Raw genomic sequence first — 27,254 nt, 5'->3', positions numbered from 1 at the left:
TAAAGGACATAAGGCACTGATTGGTCTTGGAATGTTACCATAATGTAAACTTTAATAAATAGCACGTTCAGCAAATACAAATACATTATCTGATCTTTTTGCACTGCAAACGGGAAAATGAGGGATATTCATATTAAAGGTTTATATAGCAAATACATAAACAAAACTAAAATGAAGTGTTGTATGAATTAAGGGTTTCTTTTTAGCATGGGCTAAATATTTTTAGCAGGTTTAATATATTTTATAAGCTAAAGGAAAAAGATCTCTGTTAATATTTATAGGCCACATTTCATCTGTAGAAAAAAAGCCTTGAAATAGTAACATCAACGTATTTCAGCACATCCACATTTAAATGCATGATTTCTTGGCTGTACACTGAATGTATGCAAGGAAGGATTAGTATGGCTGGGCAGAGCGCTGGATTCTGTGCAGTTCCTGCACGGAAGGAGCAGTTACTCCTCCCGTACGTTCCTGCCGAGGGCGGCCAGATGCCAGCCGGACACACAGCCCCAATTCTTCCTGGTGCAGCCTGTGCCTGGAGAGAACTGAGAAAGTCTGTGGCAGTTCCTGCCCGGCCCGAAACAGGGAGTTACGCTGTGTCCTCCTAAAGCAAAGTACAGCCCCTGCACTATTCTGTACCGCCTGCAGTTTGACCCCCTGCAGTAAAATTAATAAACATGGTGGCACATGGGGCGTACGCTGATAGCTCTAGGCGCGCAATGGAAAACACCATTCTACATCTTGACATGGTCCCAAACACTGCTAGGCATGAAACATCTAAATCTGCAGCTTCACACACCCTCTTTAGCTTTTGAAATGGAAGCTATCTGAAAAATGATTAAAAATTCCTATAAAGATTATTTTCTGAATTTACTTATTTGAATTGCTGTAAGAATGCGCTAGCAATTCTCTGAAGATGAAATCTACTGACCACCCAATCATAAAGCAGCTATTTATCTTTTTTTAAAGGTTAATTGAATTTTATCCTATTTACACTTCATCCCTTCTGTAGTTCACATAGCTGTTTGGAAACAAAATTTTGCACAAATACTTCCCGCTTCGGAGATTATCTGATTTTTTCCCCAGTAATCAGTATTTTGGTATAGTATCTTATAACTGGCCTAACTGGACCCTAGCCTACCACACCAAGAAAACCCACACGGTAAGTTTATCTTGTGAATGCACTGATACACCATAAGGAAAATAAGAAAGAATTGTATTGTTAAAGGCATTTAGCTTTGGGCCTCTGCAAGAACAAACTTCACACTACATTCCCGTCTTTTCTCCAGCAGACTCTTACAGGAAGTAATTTTTCATTTCCTAACTCTCCTCTTTTTGTGCTGCAGTCCTTTTTCAGGATAACAGTGGTTCCCATTTCCATACTATCCGAAGTGTCCCTTTACATAGTTTAAAAAAAAGAGTAAGTTAAAGAAAAAAGAAAAGGTGAAAAAACCAATTCCTTCTTGCATGAGGAGAGACTGGCTAAAGTATTAGACTAGGGGGTTACAGTTTTTTTCCCTGCAACCCTGCTAACTCCCTTTAGGCATATGGCAATCTTTCATTACCTTACTTTCCCTGCTTGTATTAAAGGATGACAATTACACTTTGCTACCTGCAGATTGCTTTAACGCTGAAATATATGGCCTTTGGATTAGAAGATACTAAGTAGATGTAAATAACACTCATAACTTTGTGAAAACATTTTCCTTCCCTTTTAAAAATGTGCTCTGATGGACACCAGAGAATGCTGCAAACAGAAAGAGCCGTCACTGACACACCTTTTGACAGGCTAACTTAACAGACTGGACACTAGAGAATGACATTCAGATCAGTTCCCAGAGAATACGAATTAATACTTCAAATCCATCAAGAGTCCACCAGCATTTATAAAATGACCTAAGTGCCACCAGTGACCAACCAGTTAATGCACAGTGGAGAGAGGCCAGGGAGCAACAGGCTGGCTGCTCCCAGGTGAGAATGTCCGTAGTCCTTTACCTTGAAGTCCCTCTCGCCACATGAAACAGTTCAGAAAGCAAAATGCCTACCACATAAGGCAGTATTTGGAATTATTTCCCCCACACATATTAAGGGGTACAATTTTTTAACAGATATTAAAAAGAAACAAAATCTGTTACAGACATCTTCTAAAACTCTTGTTTCTGTAAAAGAACTACTTAGAACCTTTCACAATCCCACTCAGGAATCAGATTCAGTACCCTGAAACTGAAAAAGATATACATACCATGTCTATCAAAGCAGGATAAACCCTGTCTGCTTATTGATATTAGTGTATTACCAATGGAAAGCTTAGCAAGCACTTGGATCAGTGCTTCTTTAGCACAAAAGGTTTTATAAATCTGCAAACCATAAACTAACAAGAACTACTGAACCAATCTATCAGCTGCAGCAGGAAATCAGTGGTCTCATAATATTAAGGTGGCTTAATCTTAAAGGTGATCTAAAAAGGCTTTTTACCTGCCAAAGACTAATTCTGGGTTCTGTCTTTCTTCTGTAACAACTGACAACATGACTAAGAACTAAAATCAGATAAGAAATTGCATTCCATAAATGGTTTTAGTTGTTTGCGAAGACACAAACAATTTGGGAGGAGAGGAGGGAGTAAAGAAATGCGGCATAAGCAAGGAAGCATAAGAGAAAGTTATATTTAATGATTGAATTCTAAAACACATTTACTTCTGTTAAGCAAATAAATAAATCTACAAATTATGTCACATTTTAAATAGAATTAAACCCCCCACTTTCTCATTTTTAAATTCCACAGCCCACTAAGTTAAAAAGTGTTTTCTGTTCATTAATATACTTCCACTCCAATCTGAATACCTCAAACCTTCCTTTGGAATAAACAAAAAGTATGGCATTTCTTTTGACACAAAGAACACCTTCAGCACTCTCAGTTTTTACCCGCTTCATTCTGTGACGTGACTTTTCTCAGTAACTTTGCAGATCTCCTGAGACTGTGTGTCGGATAGCTGTTAAGCCTCCTAGGATTGGCATGAGTTTGCTCTCTCTCAGCCAGGTACAGTAGCAGTTAATATTAGCTCATAGTACAGTACGAGTACACTGTGTTCTGGCTAAAAAGGCAATAGTTGAACTATTTTCATAGCTTCTTAAAGTAATCATGTTTCAGTGGAGATCTACTACTGCTTGTTTCTTTCAGCTGATTCTTCTTCCTACTGTTCTTGGTTAAGTAGGATCCTGTACTTCGTTTTGTTAAAAAGGCGTTTTCCTATTAATTTTTCCTGTATTAAGAATATGTTTCTCCATGTAAACAGATATGGTCTATGCTAAAACTCTTGCCTCATGGAACTTCTTGTCCTCTTGTCCTTTCCTTTAAAGAGAGAGATAAAACTACCCTTCCTGATCCTTCTTCAATTTTTTTAATGTATTGTGTAGAGTAAACAAGTTTTAATAGAAATAAACTGAGTTTCTGATTGACTCATAGACAGTCCTGTACTACTTCTTAAAAAGTTGGTTCATACTTGAGCTCCCATTGCTACCCCCTCAATACCAAAGAAGCTTGCAAATATTTGAGCATTAATGGTCGGTAAAAAGCTGTGTAATTTTGGAAATAACAATAATATCTGAAACTGCGTTCTAAAAAAGTAGATGTAAGCATCTGCTAGATCACTAGATTTCTACATGAAGAATGCAAAAGAAATCTCCCAGAAGATCTGTGATGAAAGTGAGCTACACAGTGGCTGTCACACTAGCTCACATCTAGAAGGGTACAGCCCTAACAGAGGCAATAAAGGAGGAAAATAAGAAAGCAGATGGAACAGAAGATTCTGCCTGAAAGCACACTAGCATTTCATTAAGTAAAGAGAAATTAAAATGCTGAATTCAGGATCAAGTCAAGAGATTACAAAAAAAATAAAAATCTGAGTTTCTGTTGCACAGCAATTGAGACACAACTGACCAAATTACATCACTGATAATCAGAAGTCAGAAAGAAACTGAAGTGGAAGCACTACAGCTTATCAGTATTTTCAGACTCACGCAAATGCCCCACATTTCTACTTTCTGACAATTAGACCCTAATTTTTTTATTTTTTGGTAGCAAAGAAAAGCAAAACACAGAAGCTACAAATCTAAAAGTCTTAATCTGCCATGAAACTAATCTTGAAAATTGAAGTGCTGGTTATTAAGAAACGAAGCCAACAACAAAACCTTCTTCACCAATGTGTTTATGCAGGTGTGCCATCTGGTGGAGATGTTTCATTTTCTTATGTCAAACCTCAGTGATGGATTTTTATTATTTTAAAATACATACTGAGATTCAGCAGCAGGTTTTCAAACTATTGAAAAGACTATGTGAAAGGTAAGGCATATAGGTTAATTGTATATCCAACCAAGGAAGCCTAACAGCAAGGATCTGAACATCTTAATAACTGATGAAACTGCTACCTTCAAGTATATCAGCAATTTAGGAGTGATAGAAGCAACCACAAAACATACAGGATCTGGTACAGGTTATCACTTAGACTGAAGACAAATATCCCCAACCTGGAAAGCAGTTGTAATTTTAGGATGAAGGTATTTGAATCCTTCAAATACGGTTGAGACACCACAGCCTCCTGACTGACCTGCCACAGACTTCATGAGCACAACTGTAAGAAAGGCGCACCATCTGCCCACTATCTTGGTTAACAACAAACTGTAAATGGCTGTCTCGGGAACATTAAGAACAGGACAAACATACATAATCCTCTTTACTCATCTGTTTCGTATTGCCATTTTCAGCTTAGGAATCTCTTGGGCTGGATGTCGTTTTCTAGAACTGCAATAATGCAGGTAAACTTTTAGCATCTGCGTGACTTTTTTCTCAATGAGTTCCATACATCTAATTGCACACTGCAGTAAGAATCACTGTCTTGGGTTTCTTTTGAATCTGGCTCCATCTTCATTCTGTGCTCCCTCATTCTGGTACCGGGATGAGTGTGATGTTCTCTATACTATTGCATCTTACATGGTTTAAGATACACAGTGCCTTCAGAAAAAAATTGCATTTATAAGGTCTGACCTTTTGTATTAGAAACTGATCTGTAATTCAAGATTGAGTGGGAACCTTACCACACATGCTCCACTGGAAATTTCAGTAGCACTTTTGCCACAGACAGGGATAAAAAAAGTATAGGTCTAAAATATATAAAGTTCAATGCTTACTTGGCTTTAAATGGGGAATCAGAGACGACATTTTTTGCTTCCATCAAACTCTCATATTCCTTTGCCCTGGAGGAGAAAGTATTAATTATTATTGACTATTTTCTAAAGTGTACAGTATGTAATACCAGCAAGATAATTCTAACCTTTGGGGTTTTTTCTATTTCACAGTAATGCATGGCATTTCTGTCAATTCTGCCCTGTCATAATCCATACTGATGCTTAACTATTGGCCATGAACAATTTACATTTAGTATTACTATTTTATAATAACATCAGGACACAAACGGTGTATTTAAGTTGACTTTCCAAATGGTAGAAAATGGTACAAGTGATATGTACAACTGCAGTAACCTATGACTTATTAGAAAATTATCACATTCATCTGATGAAAATATTAGTAGTTTAGACATGCAGTGCAGAGCAGAAGATCACTACATTGCAGAGAATTATAATTAACGTACAAATACGTTGTTATATTTACATGTTCAGGAGTATTTTTTATGCAACTAATGACTGTACTGTAACATAATGAACCTTGTTAGGCATACAGCATAGAAGTAAATACCTCCATGAATGACTGTTTTACTGCTGGAATTAGAAACACAAACCTCTTTAGTCCCTTAAAAGTATTATTTAGACTGGCCATATGCCAAAAAGTAGGAAGAGGGAGACAAGAGTTTTTTTCCACTGCTTGTTTTGACTCCAGCCAGCCTGTGCCAACAGGTGAAAGTCATCACCAGCTCATCAACCGAAACAGGATTCACAGTGGTAATCCTGTAACCTTTTATAACGACATATACACACAAAGCAAAACTAATCCAGGCACTACCATGATGCAGAAAAATTCAATTCTCAGAGACAGAGCCCTGTGATGAAGAAACATCCAGCAGGCAGGAAAAGCATCTAGCTGCTAAAAACATTTGATCCGTTAAAATCGCTCTTTCGATTTTTATTCTAAAATTAAGACTTCACAGATGCAACATGGATATCTAGGGACTTCAGGGAGATCCGCTGTTCAAGCCTTTTGAGGTTGGGTTCTCAGATGAACAAGGGACAACATAATTCATGGCTTGGAAAATTCTTCGATAAAACCGTACGCACACCTGAAGGAAACTCAACTGGAACACTGGCCTAAATCTGTGATTAGGTATGTGATCTGCCTGTCTCTACCAAGAGCACCCATCACAAGCCCCAGAGGAAAGTGCCAAAAGCCTCTCAGGACAGAAGTAGAAAAAAAATCTGCCTCAGGGCAACTTTCACCCATAAAAACGGTGTTTCCAATTAATTGTTAAGGTATTATGAATATTAACTGCCATCAGTTGACATTCTTGCCAACTTCACAAATGTCCAATTGTTTTTTTTCAAAGCTAAGATTTTGACAATGGCTTCCAATGGGAAATGTGTTTCATTGCTGCACTGCAAAAAAAAAAGATTTAGTAAAGATTTAATTCCTATTATTTCTCTCAGATACATAAACTAAACGTTTCTTTATATTTTCTGTTCACCCAAGCAGACCAAGTTTTCCAAAGCTACTCAAATTTTCCCTCGCTTGCTTAACCTCTACAACTTATGCTACATGCAAATATTGTTACAGTACCCCTAGCTCTGATTTGTAGATCATTAATAAAGCTATTAATCACAACTGAATTTAGTATTAAACATGAAGGTGAGATTCCTTTATTAACCTTTTGCCTTCTTTCCTGCCTCTTAGCCAGAAACAACACATTTCAGCTTTGAGTTTTGTACAGACAAGTCAGTCAAGCATGAATGATCACCTAAAATATCTGTTACTAAATGAACACGACTAGAGGGCTTTAAATCCACTGCAAAGCGTATCTCAACTGTATGTACTTCCTAGCTGGCAACGACACCTCTATGGCTTGAGGTTAGCTTCATCAAGCCTCCTTTTGCCACGCGGGTACCGAAGTATTCTTCTGCTAGCAGCACATACGTGTTAACCCGAGATAATTTACTTAGCTATATATCAGTTGTTACTATAGCACCAGTTTAATGGCTTAGGGTTATAAATATTACTAATAAGTCTAACAAAACTTCTCAACATATCTAATAACCCATTGATCACAATTTGTCCCCTCATTCACCTTTGCCCTTCATTGCTTTGATATTGTAATAGTGATTTAAGATCTAGAAACTCAGGAGAGCAACAGGAACCTATTTGGATGCAGTTAGTTATTTTTTTTTCAAGTTTAAAATACGACAGCTTTCTAGAAACTGAAATGAATGTATCATTTCAAGTCCGGAGGTACAAGGGCGTTTGTTACAACTATTTCTTTTTCTAGAAAAGGGAAATAGTTGCAAATATGTACTAAAACATGGTTCGTAGATAATTTCCGTAGTTTTACAGGTGTTAGAAGATTATCTACATCAAACCATCCTCAATAAATTAATTAAGTACTTTAACTATATATTCCGCCTAAGTTTTGAGTTGATTTTGAGCAGTAGACTCCCAGCCATCTGGTGGTAGTAGTCCAGATTGTTGGGCAGAAACATAGTAGACATTAACTGAATTATTTAATTTAGTATTCCATATTGGGATTCTGAGGTTATTGCTTTAATTGGTTTAGCCACATAACTTAAGATAATCCTCTTTCATTTTCTGAACATGGAAAACCTCCCCACCTCACCAGTAATAAGCTGACATGCAGGCACATCCAGGCAGTATTCGTCATTACTCTGCCTATTAATATTACTCAAGTGTCAATTATAGTAACTGTAGAAGACTGGCAAGACTTGCATGGCTAAAATTAATTTCCAAAATGGATTTTTTTTCCCCTCATCAATTTTTTGTTTGAAATTCCATGGAATAACCTTTGCTTCATATTGCTACCGGACATTTTTATTAGTAAGTCTTTTACTATGTTAACATGAGAAAACTCATGGTAAAATCTTCAATTTAACTCTCAGTTATCTTCAAAGACAGTAATCCCATTGAAAAGTTTAGTCACCCTTTAAAACTAAAAACAAGCTTAATAAACATGAATTTCATGTCTCACCAGTGTAAGTCCTCTTAGATTTTGACACTTTCACTGTATTTTTTCAGCAGTATATCACCTTTGTAAAATGATGGCCCTTTATTACTGTTTTAATTATAATTTTTGATGACAAATATGCTGACTCACCCAGCAGTCTGACACATAAGAATTCAAAGCGTTCTGGAAAAGTTTTTCAACTATCAGTGCCAATAACAAATTATTATTTGAGCTTGTATTTCTAGGTCTGACAAATCTTTGACGAAATTCCACAGAAGCAGCTCTTGAGAAAGAATTAAAATTGGACCCAGCAACTGCATTAAATTAACAGGTATTATGAATAACTCTGCATCTTGAGCAATCAGAAACCTGGAAGAATATGTTACCCAGTTTCAACAGTGTGTTCTAATGGGGTATTCAGAGAGTGGATTTGCTCATCCAAAGAGGAAAACAATCAGAAACTGTAAAAGTATTGTGGTTTTGAAGACTAATGTGCCATTATTAACACTATTATGAGTTAATAAAACATCTCATTTTTACTGTAGCTCTAAAAATCCATTGAGGTGTTTTTCTTATTTGTACCACCTCTTGCTTAAAATCAAGGCAGAGAAAATATGTAACAATGATTCTTACCTTCTGAGAAGTATTTTTAAAGCTTAAGGCAAAAAAATGTTATAATATTCAGTCAAGTATTAACCTCAGCTGGGGACTATTCAGCTATCAAGACTGACACTGCCAGTTCATGATATAATGATGTCCTGCATATCACACTGATTTGCAGATGTCACTTTTTAGACTAATAAAACAAATTGCAGGTCTGACAACTCACTTTCCATTTTAAGATATTTTTAACTTTCTTTTTGTTGTGACAGGCAACAAAAAATGATTAAATTTAGTCATGGGATTTGACACTACAGCAGGCTGACTTCTATTTGTTGATTACTATTGATTTTCTTTGATACTTCATTTAAAAATCAATAGCTAGAAAGAGAAATAGGCATGGTTTACACAAATTTAAACACGCTATTGTATGCTAGAAGAGGCTACAGTTTTGGCAGGGCACTGGCATCCAATTATGAGAAAAGCTCTTAACAGGTGAAACCAAGGGCTCCAGATCGATATTCAGTTTTCTTTCTCAATCAGAGAAAGTGGCCATAAATTAGGCTCATCAGTGTTATTTTCAAGACACTCCCAAAGCAAATAATTTTACATTTTGTTTCAGCCTTCCACTGCATTCATACTAAAGGACAAAAGGTAAAGTTTAGAACAAAACTGAAAGAAAAAAAAAGAAAAAGAAATTTGTACTACCTGGAGTTCATCCGTGCCTTTAGCTTTTTGGCTTTCTTTTTAGTTTTTTGTTTCTCCCCTTCATCTTTTAATGGTTCCACAGGAACAGAACTCTCAATCACAATATCCACAATGTACTTTTTTAATGACAGGTGCTCCTGCAGAAAATATTGAAGTAATATTTAATCTTACAGTATGTAATGGAGATTATAGATTATCTTCCCAGGAAATAACAGTGGTAAATATTTAACAAAAGGTTAAGAAAATGAAGAAAAATATTAAAATAAATGTTGGGAAAGAGATTATTTCACGCTGGAGAGAACACATCATGGGTATTTTGTAACAAGGGAGAATAATTACTGAGAGAAGTAAAGGAGAATAAACATTGTCCCTCATTTTCAAGAGACTGTTACTTAACAAGTATGAACTCCAAGCTGACATCCTCTCTCTTCTCCAAGCTGCCTTTTACAGCTACATGAAACCAATGCTCTGCCCTACCAACATAACTCACTACATTAAATGGACTAATTCTGGTTTATGATCTTTAACTCTTCAGGAAAAATCTAAACTTGTCTTAACTTTTGTTAAAACACATTGAAACTATTCACTACCTACAATGTTACCATTTAGTGATGGGAATATTACTTTTCCTCTCACATTAACAAATTTGCATTTAAGTAAAATATTGGTAAAATCTCAGTTGCCCACAGAAGAGACTCTTTAATTATGAAATAGTACAGTTTTTACATAATGGCATGCAAGAATAGGGAATGTGATTACCCCATGTGATTTTAAATAAATGCTTTGCTTCAAGATTTTTTAAAAACGTTACCAAAATTTCCTGTTTCCACAGAGGTACTTTCAATGAAACTACAGACTACCCCCATACAGTTCAAGGTCTACAGTTAAAATAAATATTTATCATTTAGAGGTGAATAACTAATAAAGCTATTCCCCTAAAGCTGTTCTCAATTTTGATTGACCTATGCTATCCAAGAATGGACACGCAGGTGCTTGTAACCATTCCCATGACCAGCAGACTATCCAGAAACTACACATGCAAACAAACCCCCCCAAAAAACCAAAAAAACCTTAGTCCTCGCAAGTTAGAAAGTCACTCAAAGCACTCTATGCAGCAAGTTAGGTTTCAACAACCAAGAAAGATTTCTACTCCAGTGCCCCTTCTAAACTTACTTTTCAATTTAAATGTGCATTACTGAATTTAACATCTTCTGCACTATCAATGTACTTCAGACCTTTCCTTGTCAGTGCAATAAACTTAAATTTAATCAACACAATTTTAAAAGTGACCCACTTAAACCACTACAATGCCCACAATTAGTCTACTTCGGTTGAAAAATATGTGTAACCTGATGTTCTGCGTCATACTGCAACGTCCTTCTATGATAACAGACGCATTCACACTACTGAAATCTCTCATACAAATACCTTGATGCAACAAGCGGACACCGTATCTCCATATTATAGTATGGCTGCTTGTACGACTGGGCTACAACAGCCAATTGTTCATTTTTACAAATAACAATAAACAACTAGTGTAATGCCAGTTATTAGAATATATTTACCCAGTTATTAGAATATATTTACCCCATTTTTAATATGCTGAGGCTTGTATTTGTTTTCTTACAGAATACCGAATACATTATGAAGTATAGGTCACCATTGCTTATTAGGATAATTTATCCTTGAAAATGATTAGTGCCACCATCAGATGTGGTTATTCCTTCCGTTTTTTGGGAAGTATCCTTAAAATTCAAAGTAAAACGTGAAGTATTAAAAAATTCATAGACCGTATTTTCCAGAAAACTACCTATATCTTCTTTCACTGATTCAGGAAAATACTATACTTGTTGAAAACAAAATAAATCTCTGAAATTCCCTGGAAAAAGACCATTTAATTTTTGTAAGGCATTGCTGCACGATATAACCTAGCAATATGTATTTGGTCAAAATAGTAATCATATGAATGCAAAATGAATACTGAATTAATATTAGACATAAGAAATCAAGCACAATAACCCAAGCAGATTCTAAAAGTAACGCTGACTTTAACTCTGCTACACTGCCTACCCCGTGTAAGTCCCAGTACACCTGAACATTTTTTCCCTCACTGTATTGTCCAAGTTGTCCAAACCATGGATATCGTTATATCCATATGTAATGTAATTCTACCAGCTTTTGTAAGCATTTTTCTCCCCCTTAATATTATCTATTTAATTTTAGCAAGAAGTGCTTAAAGGAAAACTTTAAGGTATTTCAAAAGGCTATTCCCTTTGAGCATGATTCAGTAGTACAAGACTGGCAAAATATCCCAGCTTTTGATGAGTTAGTTCTTAACCAGTCTGTAGTAGAACAGAACATAAACCATCCCAGTGCTGGTTATGAAACTCCAGTTCATTTTTGTCTCCTCAGAGAGTTGTATTCCTCAACACCCACTTAAAAATAGCTTTTCCCTTAAACTTTCTTTTAAAACACAGAAACCTGGTCATAAGGCTGAAACTTCACAGGAAACTGATGGTTTTGAGATTTTCAATGTTAAGAAAAGAAAGGACTTCCTCAGAACAGACTATCACACTACTCCCGCTTTGCTACCAAGCTTCAGGGTACTTAACCTGTGACATTTTGTGCATGCTCAGTTATTAAAAAAAATAAAATAATTATTTCAGTGGGATTTGATATGTACGTCCCTGCTTTCCAAACTGAACTAGCACTGTAATTTACCACTAGCTTACCCCATGTCTAATGAGTGAGATGAAGCACTTGTAATAGACAAAATTAACAGGGACTATTACTATACTTATACATCTTTGTTCAACAGTGAAACTGGCTTTTTGGTTCATCAGATCTTCAAACAATTTACTATATCCTTCGAAGTGACAGCAGAGCAAAATGAAGTTAACCCTGCACTTTGCAACGGACACCACCCTACAAAAGGGGCAGAACATCTCCATCCAGGTGCAGTCAGCCTGCTGTCCTGCTGCACGATGGCAACTGCAAACACGGTATCAGACTTCTGCCAGGCAGAAATGAGTGAGACAAAGCCCTGTAACCCCTTAGCAGACACTCATCTCTTTTTCCTAATCTCACCTGTGGCCTAGCAGATGACTCGAAGAGAACTACAGGGTTCAACAAGCACGTTCATTTATCAGCCTGTGAGGGCCAAAAGAGGTCTTGCTGTCAACAGCACGCAGGATGGTTACAAACCATTTTGGTCACATGAACCCAAGCACCTTCGTGAACGGTGTTTCTCAGAGTTCTCAGCTTTCACGTGTGGCAGTTTGGATTAATATCAGACTTCATGCGTACAGCTCATTAAAGTAAGACTGGAGTAATACTACCCTGCGTCACAAGAACAGTCACTTTTTGAAGGTACAGATCAAAGCACAGGATTATCACAGCAGGCAGATCTACACCATTCAGGTGTGAAACAAGTATAACTAATAGCTTGGTATTGAATGACAACTGACATCTGAACATAGCTGCTGCTATATTATGCTTCAGAGCAGTGTAAAAATATTTATTCCCATGTTTTATTAAGCTCCTACCAGTTATCTGAAAAAAATACAGGTTTTCGATATGACTCAGTGGCTTTAAAGTACAGCATGTCCAATCCTTTAAATAATTAAATTAATGAGTAATTTTACCTGCACAACCATTAGTTGGACAGGTTAACATACCATAAAAGTAATTGCCATAAGTGTATGAAAGTGAGTGAAGCCAGTGCAGTGTTTAGAAAGCAGACTTTTGTCATCCTCTGAATGCTTTTAGCTAAGCAATAATGAAACTATTCAATTTCAGGGGTTTTTCAATTTCTAATAAAGGTAATGCAGAATAACTGGGTAACCTAGTCACTTCTTCCTCAAAGCCTTTTACTTTTTTTTATTACTATTTTTTATATAAGTAAATGCTAAATGCAGTAAGAATTACTGAGACTCATTTACCCTCTCCACAGAGGCATTCTGCGTTTGTTTTTATGACAATGTGAAAGGGCATTACTGGCCTGATTCTGTGCTATGTTGAGCACATCCTGACCCCAAACCCTCAGATACTAGTAAACCTCCAGATCGTTGGAGAATTTAGGCCATTATAAATGCAAAGCATTATTAAGTAAAGGCTCTTTTCTAACGAAAGCTTCTGTTATTAAGATCTGTATTCACACCTACCAAAAATGTTCACTGCAGTTTCAGTTTCTACACCAGCAATGTCAATTTTAGCTGCGCAATTTCTCTAAAGCTTTACTTTAAAGACTTGCATCTAATACAGTCATTTTGCTGGTTTTGTCCTAACAGAATACTTTTTATCTCAGGATTAAAATAGAACCAGCTATGATGGTTGTCACATATCGGATTTCTGCCATCATTTTTCATACTTGATAACTCATCCTCTAAGTTGCACAGCTGAGATCAACCTTGTCACAAAATCAGGTATCAACTTCCATGAAGATGGCGGAATCCGTGCCACAAAGAGCAATTAGTCTGTACTATGGTGTGATGCACAGCTGCAAAATACGGAAACAAGAATTGCATGCTGATAGATTTTTTCATGATCATCTGTATGTATTCCTCTACACGTATGGTGATGGCTCAGTGATGCATTAGAGTAGAAATACTCCTGCTATTTCTCTCCAGTGTTATTTACATGCATTCACCAAAACTAAAGGTTATTTTTAAAAATCACAAGGTATACTGTACTTGTTTCTCAGAGGGAAACTGTCTCTAGCCAAAAAAGCTTATGAAACATGAAAGTAACTTGGTAAATAAATACAATTTGATATTTAATGGCATTCTGCGTAGGCACATGTTATTATTTGACATAGCCATATAGACCTCTAATAATTTTTATATAACACTGGAGTCATTTTTAGAACAACCAAAATAAATTTCCTGTAGAAGTTTCAATACTTCATTTACAAGCAAGGTGATAAAAACTAACATTAAATGCACATGTAAAACTGCAGCCACCACAAAGCAGACAAGATAGAAATTAGATTATTTACAAAAAAGTCTTTGCTTTTCCCCACTTTTCCCCTCTTCTCCCTCCATCCTCAACTGTTCTGACTTTTAGTCACTGAGAATCCTGAAAGTTTCCAAATGCAACAGATGGGCCTCATCTACAAACTACATGAGAAATTGAGTTGCCAAACCCATTATAGCTAAAACTAATAAGGTCACCCACGAAGTCACATTCTTGCTGGTTATTGCCTAGTCCCATTCAACTGCCTGAAACAGAAAAACTACCCAGTTCATTTCATATCTCGAAGTTGGTAATTTTAGTTGACAAAGCACTTCCTATAACCAAGTTTTTCTCTATACGCTGAGTTACACCCCTTTTTCTTATATGCCATATTAGAAGGACTACAGCATTACTATCAATATTTGCTGAAATAAAGTATTTTTTTCAGACTCCAGAACAAACATAATTGCAAAATTTTTCCATGAAAAGTATAGTGAATACTACGAAATGCTGAAATGCTGTACAGTTGAGTACAGTCCACTTCGGTTTGGATGAGGAAAACCATACCATAAACTGGATTCTGAACCTCGGTAATCTATATAAAATACAACAGCTGGAGGATCGATTTCCTAATTGACCCCCTCTTCATACAATACCCATTCACAAGACCAATACTCTTGCCTTCCTCATTTAAAGTCCAGATTACAGCAACATCCATGTATCAGATCTTGACAGATGAAATGCTGGATATGTAAGTATTTATCAAACCAGAACACAACTGCAAAATTATTTTCCTACCCAATCTCTTTAACTATGACACTTTTGGCTCTCTGTATTACATATAGGCTACTATTCATTTCACTACTCAGCAAATATTTATAGTAAGATCATTAAATTGCAATGTAAAGTGTGCCAAACAGAATTCTTCCTAACAAATTTTCCTCATTCTAAAATTAGGAGTGAGCATAACACAAATACTGATTTCCCTTTCCTTTCTTTTCAAGTAAGCGTTGCCTTTTTATGTATTCTGGCTGGGGCAAGATTGTATAGGTGGGACAATATTGCAGTAAAGCATCTGTATTTGCTCAAGCTGAGAAGAAAAATCTCAGCCTGGCATTTGTTGCTGTAGGGCAGTCATAACTTAAGATCCTCTGTTCTCTTGTGTGCACGTTGCTCCTTGCCGGCTCTCACAAAGCACAATATTCCTCCTAAGACACCGCAGGAACAGCCAGGGAAGGAAGGCTCGGAAAATCCTCCGGTCTGAAGCTAGTCAGTTGCTGGCAGGAGTGGCCAGGATCATCACCTACTATATCAAGTATTTTCTGCCACTTTCTATAAGCTCTGGAGGGTCCTCTGCTACCACAAAATAGCACTGGAGGGAAATCCTACTGTCTAGCAACAGGCATGTAAAGGCCTGACCTCTCCAATGTATAGTCCATTTTACACAGTGTGACACAGTGCTTAATTAGCTATGTTTCCATTAACTAACCAACTCATATAAGTGGAAAACCCTTCCAGCTATTGGACTTTCACCCAAAAAACTAAGCCAGAATGACCTTCTTGGAATCTGAAAAGTTTATAGGTTTTTTTTCTCTATTATTTTTCATTTTCATTCCCTTCTGTATTTCTGGATTCTGGCCAGAACTGAAGCAGAAGTGCCAGAATACCCTAAGACTGGTTACTCTTATTATTTTTGTATTCTTTCCAACCTTGAATCCCCAAGTTTGGAAAGAAAAGGCATTCTTATAAAATTTCTAAGCCAATTCTACAGACCAAGGCAACTTGAAAAATATCTGACTCTAGCTATTTATCTAAATTTGATCTTCAGAACTTCCAAACACTTGTTTTTACTTGCCCTCTCCTATTGAATAGGCACTTAAATAATAAATAGGCATTAAAATAATAAACATGAGGAAGATTATAAAGAACTACTTGTAGTAGCTTCTATCACATAATAATTGCTGTCATTCATTTAGCATTTTAATAAAATATAAGAGCAAAGTGAGCATTTTCTATAAAAGTAAGGTACATAAGGAATATATTCTAGCAAATCAATAGGTAACTGTTCTGAAGCCTACATATATCTTTTGGATTAACATCTTTACCTGTTTCAAAATAAACAATATCCTGTAACTGCAGAAAAATAGTTAAAAAATGTTTTCGGTATTTATTACCAATGTCAGGCATTCCGATTTCTTACTTGTATATAATCACTTACAGGATGCACATGCCAAATTTTGAAGAGGTTTTTAAGGTTCAATTCTAAATCATGTTACCACAGGAATATTTGTTCATGGTTTTATTACAGGTTTCAACAAAACTCCTCAGTATTTTATTTATTTCCTCACAGCCTAGGACAATATTTAATATGGAAAACAGATGCTGAAGCAGAGTTGAGTTATATCAAATGCAAAACTCAATTTTCAACATTATGACCAATGCCAGCTTGAAACACAAACGGTCATTAATGATTAATCATAAAGAGATCAAATGTTTGTGATCAAATACTGTCATAATACCACAAGTGATGATCCACTCCAAAATATGGACAAGATTCAAAATAAGGAAGGTATTTACCTGTTACCATTAATGCTATTATAAGTGCTTCATATGTGAAGAAAAAGGTTATAAAGTAATGGATATTCAAATATTATTTTCTCAAAAATCAATATTTTAATTATTCACATTTCTATGCTAGAATGTACTTTAGAAGATGAGTGTAGAGCATTAAAAACTTCTATTATTCATTCAAAACTGAAGACTGACCTTTCGTTGTAAAAGTAGTTTTTCCTACACTTCTTGAATTTAATTAAGGTTAAATTTTTTAAATGAAGGACTGTTTTTGAGCATGTCCAAATGAAATACCATTTTTACTGCTAATACTGACTGCACTTTTAGTCACCTTGCTTGTCCATAAATCCAATGATACGACAGCCTGCAACTAAGACAAGTAGCAAATAATATTCTGAATAGTAGGTTCAGATATTTCTCGGGATTTTTGGTATCATTCCCTTTCCCACTTGTCACTCCAAAGTGTGGGAACAGAAGGCAAAGTAAAGCTGTTTATTCCACGAGTATGAGAATTCGGCATACTGGACATGGAAAGCATCACTCTGCAGGTTAGGGAAGAAAGCTGGAAGGCACTGACGTGATCATCTGGCTGCAAGGGCAAGCAAGAGAAAGGGGCAGATGAGAGTGCCCCTGGCCCTGCCAGCAGTAGTTTTTCTTACTGGCTGTGAATATTCAAGATCTCCAAGCCAAAAGGAGGAAGGGTGCAGCTGTTGGCGATGATCTATCACAAAGACACAGCCAATAAACAATTAATCATGTACATTTTCGCCAAGAAAAACAACACTTTATAATACATCACAGGTAAGAAGCTATTGCTGTGCAAAGTACAAAAAACTAGAATTGATGTCTAGAGTACTGAGAGACCTTCTGCAAACTACATCATGGATTGAACTTTATAATTACATGATCCTTCATGACAGCTTCTTTAGGACAAATGTATTCACAGCAGAATTACAAGGCCAGAGTTACTGCGCTGAAAGGACCACAGGTATCCAACAGATATGAAACATCCATAAACAAAAATGGACCACAGATGCTTGGCCTAATTCCATTCCTCTAGCAACATACATCCCCTCTCTTAAAAAAATCCTCCCTTCCTCAGGAAAAAAAAAAAATTTGAGTAAAGCAAACTCAACCGGAACCTGAGGCTTTATTGGGATGGGGAGTTCCTGTTTGTACGTGATTTACAGATTGCTTCCATGGAGCAATAGAAAAGAAAAATGGGCTACTGTTGGAAAACTATAATCGGATGCCAAGAAAAAAAAATAATTTACAATGAAGTCTATATTCTGTAACTCTGTGGATAAAAGAAACAGGACTATTGTTCAATATATGACCAAACCGTATGCACCACTGTGTTACCCAGAAATGACTTAAGTATTGTATACCAACAGGGCTGAGTCAAAATCATCTCCTTGTACTGTAACGGTCATAACTGATCATTCAAATGTTCAAAAGGAGACTGGAGTGCAAGCATACACCAGAATAAGACCAAGGCTGTAAATGTTAGGCACACAGCGTTCACAGTCGAAAAAAATCAGGCTCACATGAAAGCCTTAGTCCGGAGCCCTGAATAATCACACACAAGAGAGGAGCTTAAAACTGAATGCAAAGGACTTTCATTACTTAGACTGAAACTCAGAATAAAGAAAGATGGCTAAAACCACACTTGGCAACACAATACAAGTAGACATGTAACACACACATGAATGCTCAAGAAGAAAAAAGAGAACTATTAATCTTGCATAACAATTTTTAAAAGACCACACAATACCCACAGGTATAAATACCTCAAACTCCTCTATTAGATGAAATGAAAAAAACGTTCATCTTTAGTGTTATTATTTTCCATTTTGCTTAATCATATCTTTTAGATAGGTTACCGAAGGAGTTCATAGGATACTATTCTTCATTTAAATAGAAGAACTTGAAAACACTCTGATTCAGAAGGGAAAACAAAACACGTTTTTCCCAATACTGCTAAGGCTGAAGCAATAAAACAATAGTTTATATATAATTTAATTTTAATGAAAACACAGTGAATTAAAAAAAAAATAAGTACCAAAGTCCAGGCATCACCATGTCTCTAGACAAGAAAGCTCCTTATAAATACAGAAGAAAAAGAGCAAAGGTCAGGCATGAAAACATTCCCACATCTCTTTCCCTCAGTAATTTCCTCTGTAAGAAATAATGGAAGCAGAGCACAACGTTGAGGAAACAGCTTGATTTCTTAAAGAAAAACAACCCCTCGCCCCTAAAAAAGCTTTTAGAAATTCAGACTCATACAAACATCAAGTTTGCTTGTGTGTTGTGCTAGCTATAAACCTTGCACGGCTGGAACAGAACTTGTACCAGCACAACTCCGCGTTCTCAGGCAGCCTCTCACCACATCCTGGCAAAAGCGCAATCCTGCCAGCGTTGAGAGTGTCTGTACCAGGGGAGCTTGCCAGCGCAGTTATGCACATTGTAAATCAGACCCCGCTACAATCTAGACAGACCCATGCCAGAAAAGGCTTGCACTGCAACCCCAGCCAACCTGACAACCCGCACTACAGAGTAAGCTTTAGTCACTGACTATCAGGGGGTTTTTTAAGGGGAATGTGGGTGGGCTCAACTGACCATGTCTTTCTAAAAATCCTCATGTTTTAACACTGTCGATCTTCAGACAACAACAATCTCTTTGCTCCATCATGGGATTATATTTTCATTTGATCTAAATATACCTCTAAGTAGTTCTTTGTTTCATTTCTATCATGACAGTAGAGGCAGTTTTCTTCCCCGATAAAAAAAGCAGATTTTTCACATATGCAAACAAAAGATGCATTAATATTCCTCTATCCTGCTTTGGAATACATAAGATTCTAGCATGCACCTTCTATAAATTACCAAACTCCTGCCAAGTTATCTATTTCATGTCTTTTTTTACAAGTACTTTTCACTTATTAGAAACATTCTTAAGGCTGCATGGAATTACATGATTTATACTCTAAAAGTGCCTTTAAACCATGGTATTTAAATGACAGGCGATACAGACAAGAGATAGGACAACGGTTCAAAGGAAGCAAGCTATAAGGATTACTGATGTTATGTGTATTTCTCAAAGCAAACTAGGATAGACAAGAAAGGCAAAGAGAAAAGGGAAGGCAGAGGGGCATACAAACGAATAAATAATCAAGGAGCCTACAGGTGGGTCCTTGCAGAGATGACTCAGTCTAATGAAATCACCATGTGTTGTCCTACGGCTTTCAGCAGGCACCTTGTCAGTGATGGCCTTTGAGTCAAAAGCCCTTTGTGTCACACAGGCTTTGATACAGCAAAACAATTAGTCATACCTTCAAACGTACTAATTGATTTCAGTGAAGTCAATGAAACCAACCTGCATACATTGTTTACATCTTTTGCTGAACTGAAAGTAATATGAATATTAAGAGAGGGGACAGGAAATCAATAGCATAGAAAATAGCAATGTAAAAAGAAGGTAAAGCTGTGAGTTTGATGGGAGAAGACATGCATTTAAGCAGAGAGTGAAAATGTAGACAGAACATTGTTACTGCACGGAAGATAATGGTGAAATGATGTGGGACAGTGGTAGCATTGCAAGTTTCAGAAATACAGTGAAGGAAAGACGACTTGTAGCCTGAAGCCTACCCTGCTGAAAAAGTTTTGCCATCTACATGAATGAATGTATTTATAAGAGACCGGACAAAAGAAAAGTTAAAAAGGAAGTAAAAAAAGTGAATGGAACTTAGTTTGCTTTCACATGATAATCACTGTTTCAAAATCAATAGATTTTTGCTTTAAGAGAAATCTACATTCTTTTCAGCTGGAGACTATTAAATACCCAAGTGAAGAAAACCCAAAGAGCTGAGTTGAAATGAAGCTGTCATACAGCCTTAGAAATAACTTCATGCTTTTTCATTTTCAGTATCTTCATTCTTAACAAACCTATTTTCCTTGTGAGTGTCACCCAATATATTGCATCTACAAGTGAATTCATCTTATTGACGATCTAATACTAGCCGTCAGGTCTTGCACAATGTACGCTGGAATTAAGCACAATATATGCTTAATTCCAGAACATTGGAAAAGTGCTCCGACATGAAATCTACTTTTATCTCTGAAAATGTTTGTAAAATTACAGAACCTATAGATGCTATAGCAAAGGGAAAAAACGTAGAATATAATAGTTCCGTTTTATATCTGGCAAGATCAACTACTGGCATCCACCTGGACCAGAGAAATTAGTGTCAATGATCATTCAGTACAGCTTCTAACTTTTTGTTTACAGTCAAATCAACAAACAAAAATCCTTACTGTATAAAGACATATTATGTAATCACTCAGTTAAATCAGACTCCAAAGTCCTAAGGAGATACTTAAATCTTACCTTCTGTGATACCAATATGGTCAAAATAAACATATTTCAAGTCCTTCTGTGATTTCTCAAGTAACAATGAAGAAATTCTACGGTCAGATTACAATTAAAAAAAAAGCTTTCTTTCTAGGCAGCTACCTATTATCCTTAGCAGGCCTAACACAAAATGAGTCAAAGATCAAGAGTAAGTTATCTGAGGTGTCAAGTGCATAAGGTTAAAGGTGGAATTTCATTAGGTCAAAGGTGATATAAATAAAATCTTTTATGTCAAAGAAGGGTCACAGACAAGATGTAAATAATCTAAAGACATCACAGATGCCAAGTAATAACTTTAAGTAGTACAAGTGTGTTCTCACTACAGATACCTTCGCTGACTAAAAAATTGAAAACAGCAATGAATAAGTAACTGAGTATTATAATGCTTCCCTGGAATATGGTTGTACTTCTTTGTAATACTTTGGACATTTTTTCTCAAGTATTTCAAAACTTAACTGAAGTTACTGAATGCTTTAGTTGTGGAGGAAGCAAAGTGTGGCATAAACTATGCACGTTGAATAAAGAGGTACACAAAGCAGATTGCTCTGATAAATATAATTGCTTTTCTACTTTACACTGACCATATCTCTAGCATGTATATCTTATCACTGCTCTTTGGGGGAAAAAAACCAAACATAACCAATAGAGAGGGCCTCAGGCCAAGGAAATTTCAGATTACAATAGTATAGTTCAGAATTGTATACTTGGACTAATTAAAATACAGCTATAAATAATATATTAAATATTTAACAATGCGAGTATCCATATGTTGCCAGTATGCCAAATACTATGCACCATCTTGATTATGGATATTTAAATCTGCTATTGCAAATCATCAAGCCATTCATTCAGTTAAAACTATTATCTTATTTTGCTCCTGCACTAAGTACACATTCAAGAAATTCCATACATTTAACCTTAATCTTGATCGTAAGTTTACATTGAAATGTTTTGCTGAAAAACACTGGATTTAAGCACATGATGTTGGACACCACAAAAATCAAGATATCTGTGCCCTCTAGTGGAACTTCTTTTTCACCAGCAGGCAGAAATGCAGCTCTTATAACGTGATCCCTTTTTCTTGAAGCTGGAATTGTTAAGCGCTCCAGTTGGATGTCGTGAACAGGCTATGACACCCAGTCAAAAGAAAATCTAGTTCACTGTTTTCCTCCATATTCATCTTAGACCATTGCCCAGCAAGAACCATAGTTCAATTATCAGTGGCTAGACACATACAAGCAAAAGGCTAGAGAGCTACAAGAAAATTTCCTTATTATAGATTGCCCATACTTTGGTGCATGTAACAACATGAAAGATTCTGGGACATCTCACAGCTTATATTTCTAGGAAAACGAATGCAGCATGAAGCCTTCTCCCATATATCCAATTAGGTAAACCTGTCATCTAAAACCAAATCCAAAACCACAGAACTCCCACTAACCACTGTAAAAGAGGGAAAAAGAAACGGAAAAAACAGTTTATGTACTTTTGTTACAGTTAGGAAGGGGTAGGCAAACTGCAACTCAGCAAAAATTTATTCCTCCAGACTACTGTGTATCTCCAATTTTCTTTTTCTGTTTTTTCCAGTGATAACCACCTCTGTGGATTTCAGTACTTCAGAGACTTAACTCTCCAAAGCTTCTTAAAAAGGAAAAGAAAAGATGTTACTACCGGATGTAAGAAGCTGTAAACAAAGAGAAGATTTCAACAAATAAAAATAGCAACAAGAACTGCAAGTGAAAAGAGGAGACAGCCAAAAAATAGAAATACTGAGCAGTATCATTTGAATCAGCTTGGCTGGAAACAGATTTCTGAACACACTGAAGTTAAATCTGAATCAGCTCTGGAGAATTGGCTTGTACAGTATTTCTTCCTAACATCTGACAGGTATAATACATGGGCACTCACACATTTTTTGGATAAGACAGAACTCAAAGTCTCACTTTTATAATTTGTCTCATAGAAAAGGCCTTGACTTAATATTGTACATCAATTCAGGCAGCAGCAACGAGAAATTAAATCAGACAACCATTCAGAAGTTTTTTCTTCAAAACTGCACAGTTTCTTATTTTAGTATAAAATGTCCTCAATGCTTCCTAAAAATCATCCTAAGTGCCAATTCTTCTAAAGAAGCTACTGAAAACCTAATTATTTTTCTTTCTAGCAACACTAATACTTGCAAAGTGTTTCCAATCTTACATTTTAAAGTAATTTAGCACTACAATTTTGAGCATTATTGACCTCGATGCATGGGATAGCACATCTGATAACCTAAAAAAGGACTAAGATATTTTAAGCAACAGGAAGGAACAAACAAAGAAGTAAAGCAAAATGCAGACACCTGCAACACATCAGATTTTTACGATGAAAAGATTAATATAATGAGATGAAAAACGCTGTTGGATTAACAGAAAAGCAATTAGTCACATTTTATACACAATCTGTTTCAAATGGCAATTGCCTGAAGTATTTGGACCCAGTGTTTCTTCTGTTCCTTTCCATTGGTAGTCTATATTCAAAAAGGCACTACTACTCCCATGCTAACACAAATATTCTTGTTCAATTCCTTTATGAGAATTTTCAAGACTTTCTTAGGCTACTCAGCTGGATGGCATTGAAAACTAGAAGTAATATAGAAAAAAAATACTACACCACTTACCACTTCCTCATCTGAAAGCTCTCGTCCTTGTATACTACTGTTTTCTCTCACAGCTTGTTGGTGTTTTTTCCCTTTAATGTGGCTAAAAAGGTATACCTCTGATGAAATCTGTAATGACAATGACTTAATAGTAACTTTTTTCCTCAGTAATTCCGTAATCTATAAATAACAGTATTTTAAATATAATACAATATATGCCAATTTGTCAGGAGTATGTTCAGAATTTCAAGCACAGTACTTTACTCCTCAGCCTAATTTACACAAACATCTTTTATGCAGGACTTAAGAGTAAATTACACAATTATTTGCTAGCCATTAGAATAATAAAAGATTTTAAAAAGTTTTGGCTTTTCATCTCATTTTGACTTCAATCTAACTTCATTCTGAAATACATGATCAGTGAATATACACAACTTCAGTCTGCTGAACCTGAGTTTCTCTTCCAGCATTGCCAGAAGTCATTCCGTGCAACCTTGTTTAATTCAGCAGTTAAAGAGAAGTAATGCTTAGTAGGATATAATGCTTTATTCAATAATGCGTAGTTTTTGCAGATCAGTAAAACCCGTTATCAACAAGAACAGATCTCCCTGCTTCCTACTCAGTGACTGTATGGCTTCCTCTTCACCACCATTCCTGGGACCTATGGAACGGCGGACACAAGAAGAGATACCCTGTTGAGATCGGAGGTCATCTGTGAATGACGCATAATTTGTAGCTTCAAGGCTTAGGTTGGCCTTGCAATTCTGACAGTATTCCCTCTATCCAACTTACCGTTACATTGCATAATGAGCACTGTTTTTTTCGTTCATATGGTGTCAGTTTTGGTGCATAATCAGTATTAGCATGTCTTCCACTACTTAATTCAGCTGCTTTCTCTTTTCTTTGTTCAATTTGTTCCATGTGCCTTCTAATACTTTCATCATGCTGAATGGAAAATAACCAAAGCAACAAAGAAAAAAACCACACTGAATTACAGCGAATGGAATTAAACCATGCAAAGAAATATTGGGAATTAACAAGTATTGTACAGCTAGGATGAACTTTTATTAAATTGCAACTATTTTTTATTTCTGAAAGCCATTAAAAGTCACCACACATCATAGACATTTCAACATCATGCTATGATTTAAAAATCAATCAGCACTATTTTTGTTTTATAGGTGATTATCAATTAATATTCTGTTGCAAATCCTTCTGTAAATCTATGTTACATGTTACATCTCGGTTCTGGTTTTGTTCTTAATGATACACTCTAGCACAGAATACAAATTCAACTTCCAATTCTACAAATACGTAACTTATGTAGTGCTGTTTTCACTGACAGATATGAAATCATAAAGTACAAATTAAGTAACAAGTACTTTATTTTATCTGCAGTAGCAGGCACAGTTCACTGGATTCTTTCAAAGGGTTTTCACATCTAACCCTCATGAGAATGGAACAAACTCTCAACTATTATTTAAAATCAGAGGCTGGGGTATGAACCTGTATTTAGTAACAAAACTGCATTTTACAGTACAAGTAGATGTAGCTATGGTGCTTCAGACTGGGATCAGAGCGAAGAATAACACTTAAATGAAAAATGATTTGCATATATACCATAAACCATGCTAGAATAAACATTTACATAATTTATCATTTATTGAAACTTTAATACATAGTTCCACCTCAGAACCTTAAAAATGTACTTTATCATTTTAGAAGTCTTTACATCTCTTGAAAAATATTGGATATCTCTTCAAAACTTCTGACACCTTGGCTCTCCACTGGACAGTCAATTTAGCTGAACACGTGAGCTACAAGGGGCTCGATCCTTATGCCTGTTTTATGAAATAACCAGAGCCCTTCATGAAACAAAAGGAAATAGCATGCCACTCTTGATGGGATCAATTTCAGTACCTTTAGATAGCACCTTGTGTGACTGCTTGGTGAACTGTCTTCACTAAACAGTGTGACAGTTTTTACGTAGTGATTTTCCTCATGATTTAATTCAAAATTACTTTTATTTCTCCTGGAAAGTACAGGTTTACTTGTTCTCATGTTCAAAGTTTTGAAATTAATGAATTCCATAGAGCTCAGTCCTGTTCTTTCCAAACTACTGTATGTTATGTTACTGTATGTTATACAGCAAGGTCCCCTTCTTAATGCAAAAGTCTAAATAAAAATCTCTTGTAAAGTTATGTAATTCAGGACACTGTACTGTGTACTGTAACATCTTCACCATGTAAAACATACATACAGCAAATAATTTTGCAGAAATTCTACACTGTTGATGTATTTTTCAACTAAAGTATCCTTTTATACCTTCATTTGAATTTTCTTCTGTAGTTCTTCCACGGCTTCTTGTTGAGCTGCAGTAAGAGCTGCCAACCTCTCTTCTCGATCTCTAACCAAAAGATAATATATATAGGGAAAACTTGTAATAATGTAAAGCATGCATAATACTGACTAATTTATGTTTGAAATGGAGAACAAGCACCCCAAAAAATGAAGCTGAAGATAGCTTGGTAGAAAGGAAAGACAACAAAAAGCAACTCAGTTAACAGAGAATACAAATGCTTTAACTTCAATGATTTAACAAAGGCAGACACTTGAACCTCTGTAGCAGAACCTGGATTGTACCTCAGTCCAAACCAGAGCAATGATAGTCAACACAATGCTACAAAATAGTGATGAATGCGACACCCTGCCACCATTCGCATTCTTGGGCCGATGGCTATAGCCAGTGAACGAAAGGGGAGGAGTACAATGGCAAATCGAAGAAAAGACATACAGGAATGAGGTCAGTGTGTTTTATAAAAATGATGATCACTGGAAGTCTGAATACATAAACTTACAGATAAAACTTTGACCAACAACACATGATACAGTCATGAATGATAAACTGATGCTCTAAATATCGCAATTCTAAATGTTCAAGATACCAAAGGATCGCAAAAGATTAGGCATTTACCTTACTGTCACCTTCTGTACACAACTGCAGCCAGGACCTATTTTGCTCACAGAACCTGTCTGCCCTACATCCCTTTTCCAAAAACTGAATCACGCCTCACACTTCAGTTGTCCTCTTCACTTTTAGCAGCTCTCCTTCCCCTCCCCAGCAAAGTGCCAAAGCACAGCTGTCATGCATGTGGATGTCAGTAAGAGCCTGTGAATCCCCTAAGCGTCACCCTATTGA

General features: G+C 36.1%; 1 protein-coding gene across 1 annotated transcript in view; it reads right to left on the bottom strand.

The window, feature by feature from the left end:
- SCAPER (S-phase cyclin A associated protein in the ER) overlaps window positions 1-27,254 on the bottom strand; it is a 143,077-nt gene that overhangs the window by 78,729 nt on the left and 37,094 nt on the right. Inside the window, exons 14-18 of the mRNA XM_059823614.1 lie at window positions 26,381-26,462; window positions 24,848-25,000; window positions 24,077-24,184; window positions 9,483-9,619; window positions 5,185-5,250 (exon numbers count right to left, since the gene is read on the bottom strand). Of these exons, the coding sequence (XP_059679597.1) occupies window positions 5,185-5,250; window positions 9,483-9,619; window positions 24,077-24,184; window positions 24,848-25,000; window positions 26,381-26,462 (546 nt within the window). The remainder of the gene's footprint in view (window positions 1-5,184; window positions 5,251-9,482; window positions 9,620-24,076; window positions 24,185-24,847; window positions 25,001-26,380; window positions 26,463-27,254) is intronic.

The sequence above is a fragment of the Gavia stellata genome, chromosome 13, assembly GCF_030936135.1.
Source record: "Gavia stellata isolate bGavSte3 chromosome 13, bGavSte3.hap2, whole genome shotgun sequence".
NCBI classification, from domain to species: domain Eukaryota; kingdom Metazoa; phylum Chordata; class Aves; order Gaviiformes; family Gaviidae; genus Gavia; species Gavia stellata.
The sequence above is the reverse complement of the archived record's forward strand: the minus strand, read 5'-3'. Positions and strand labels throughout refer to the sequence as shown.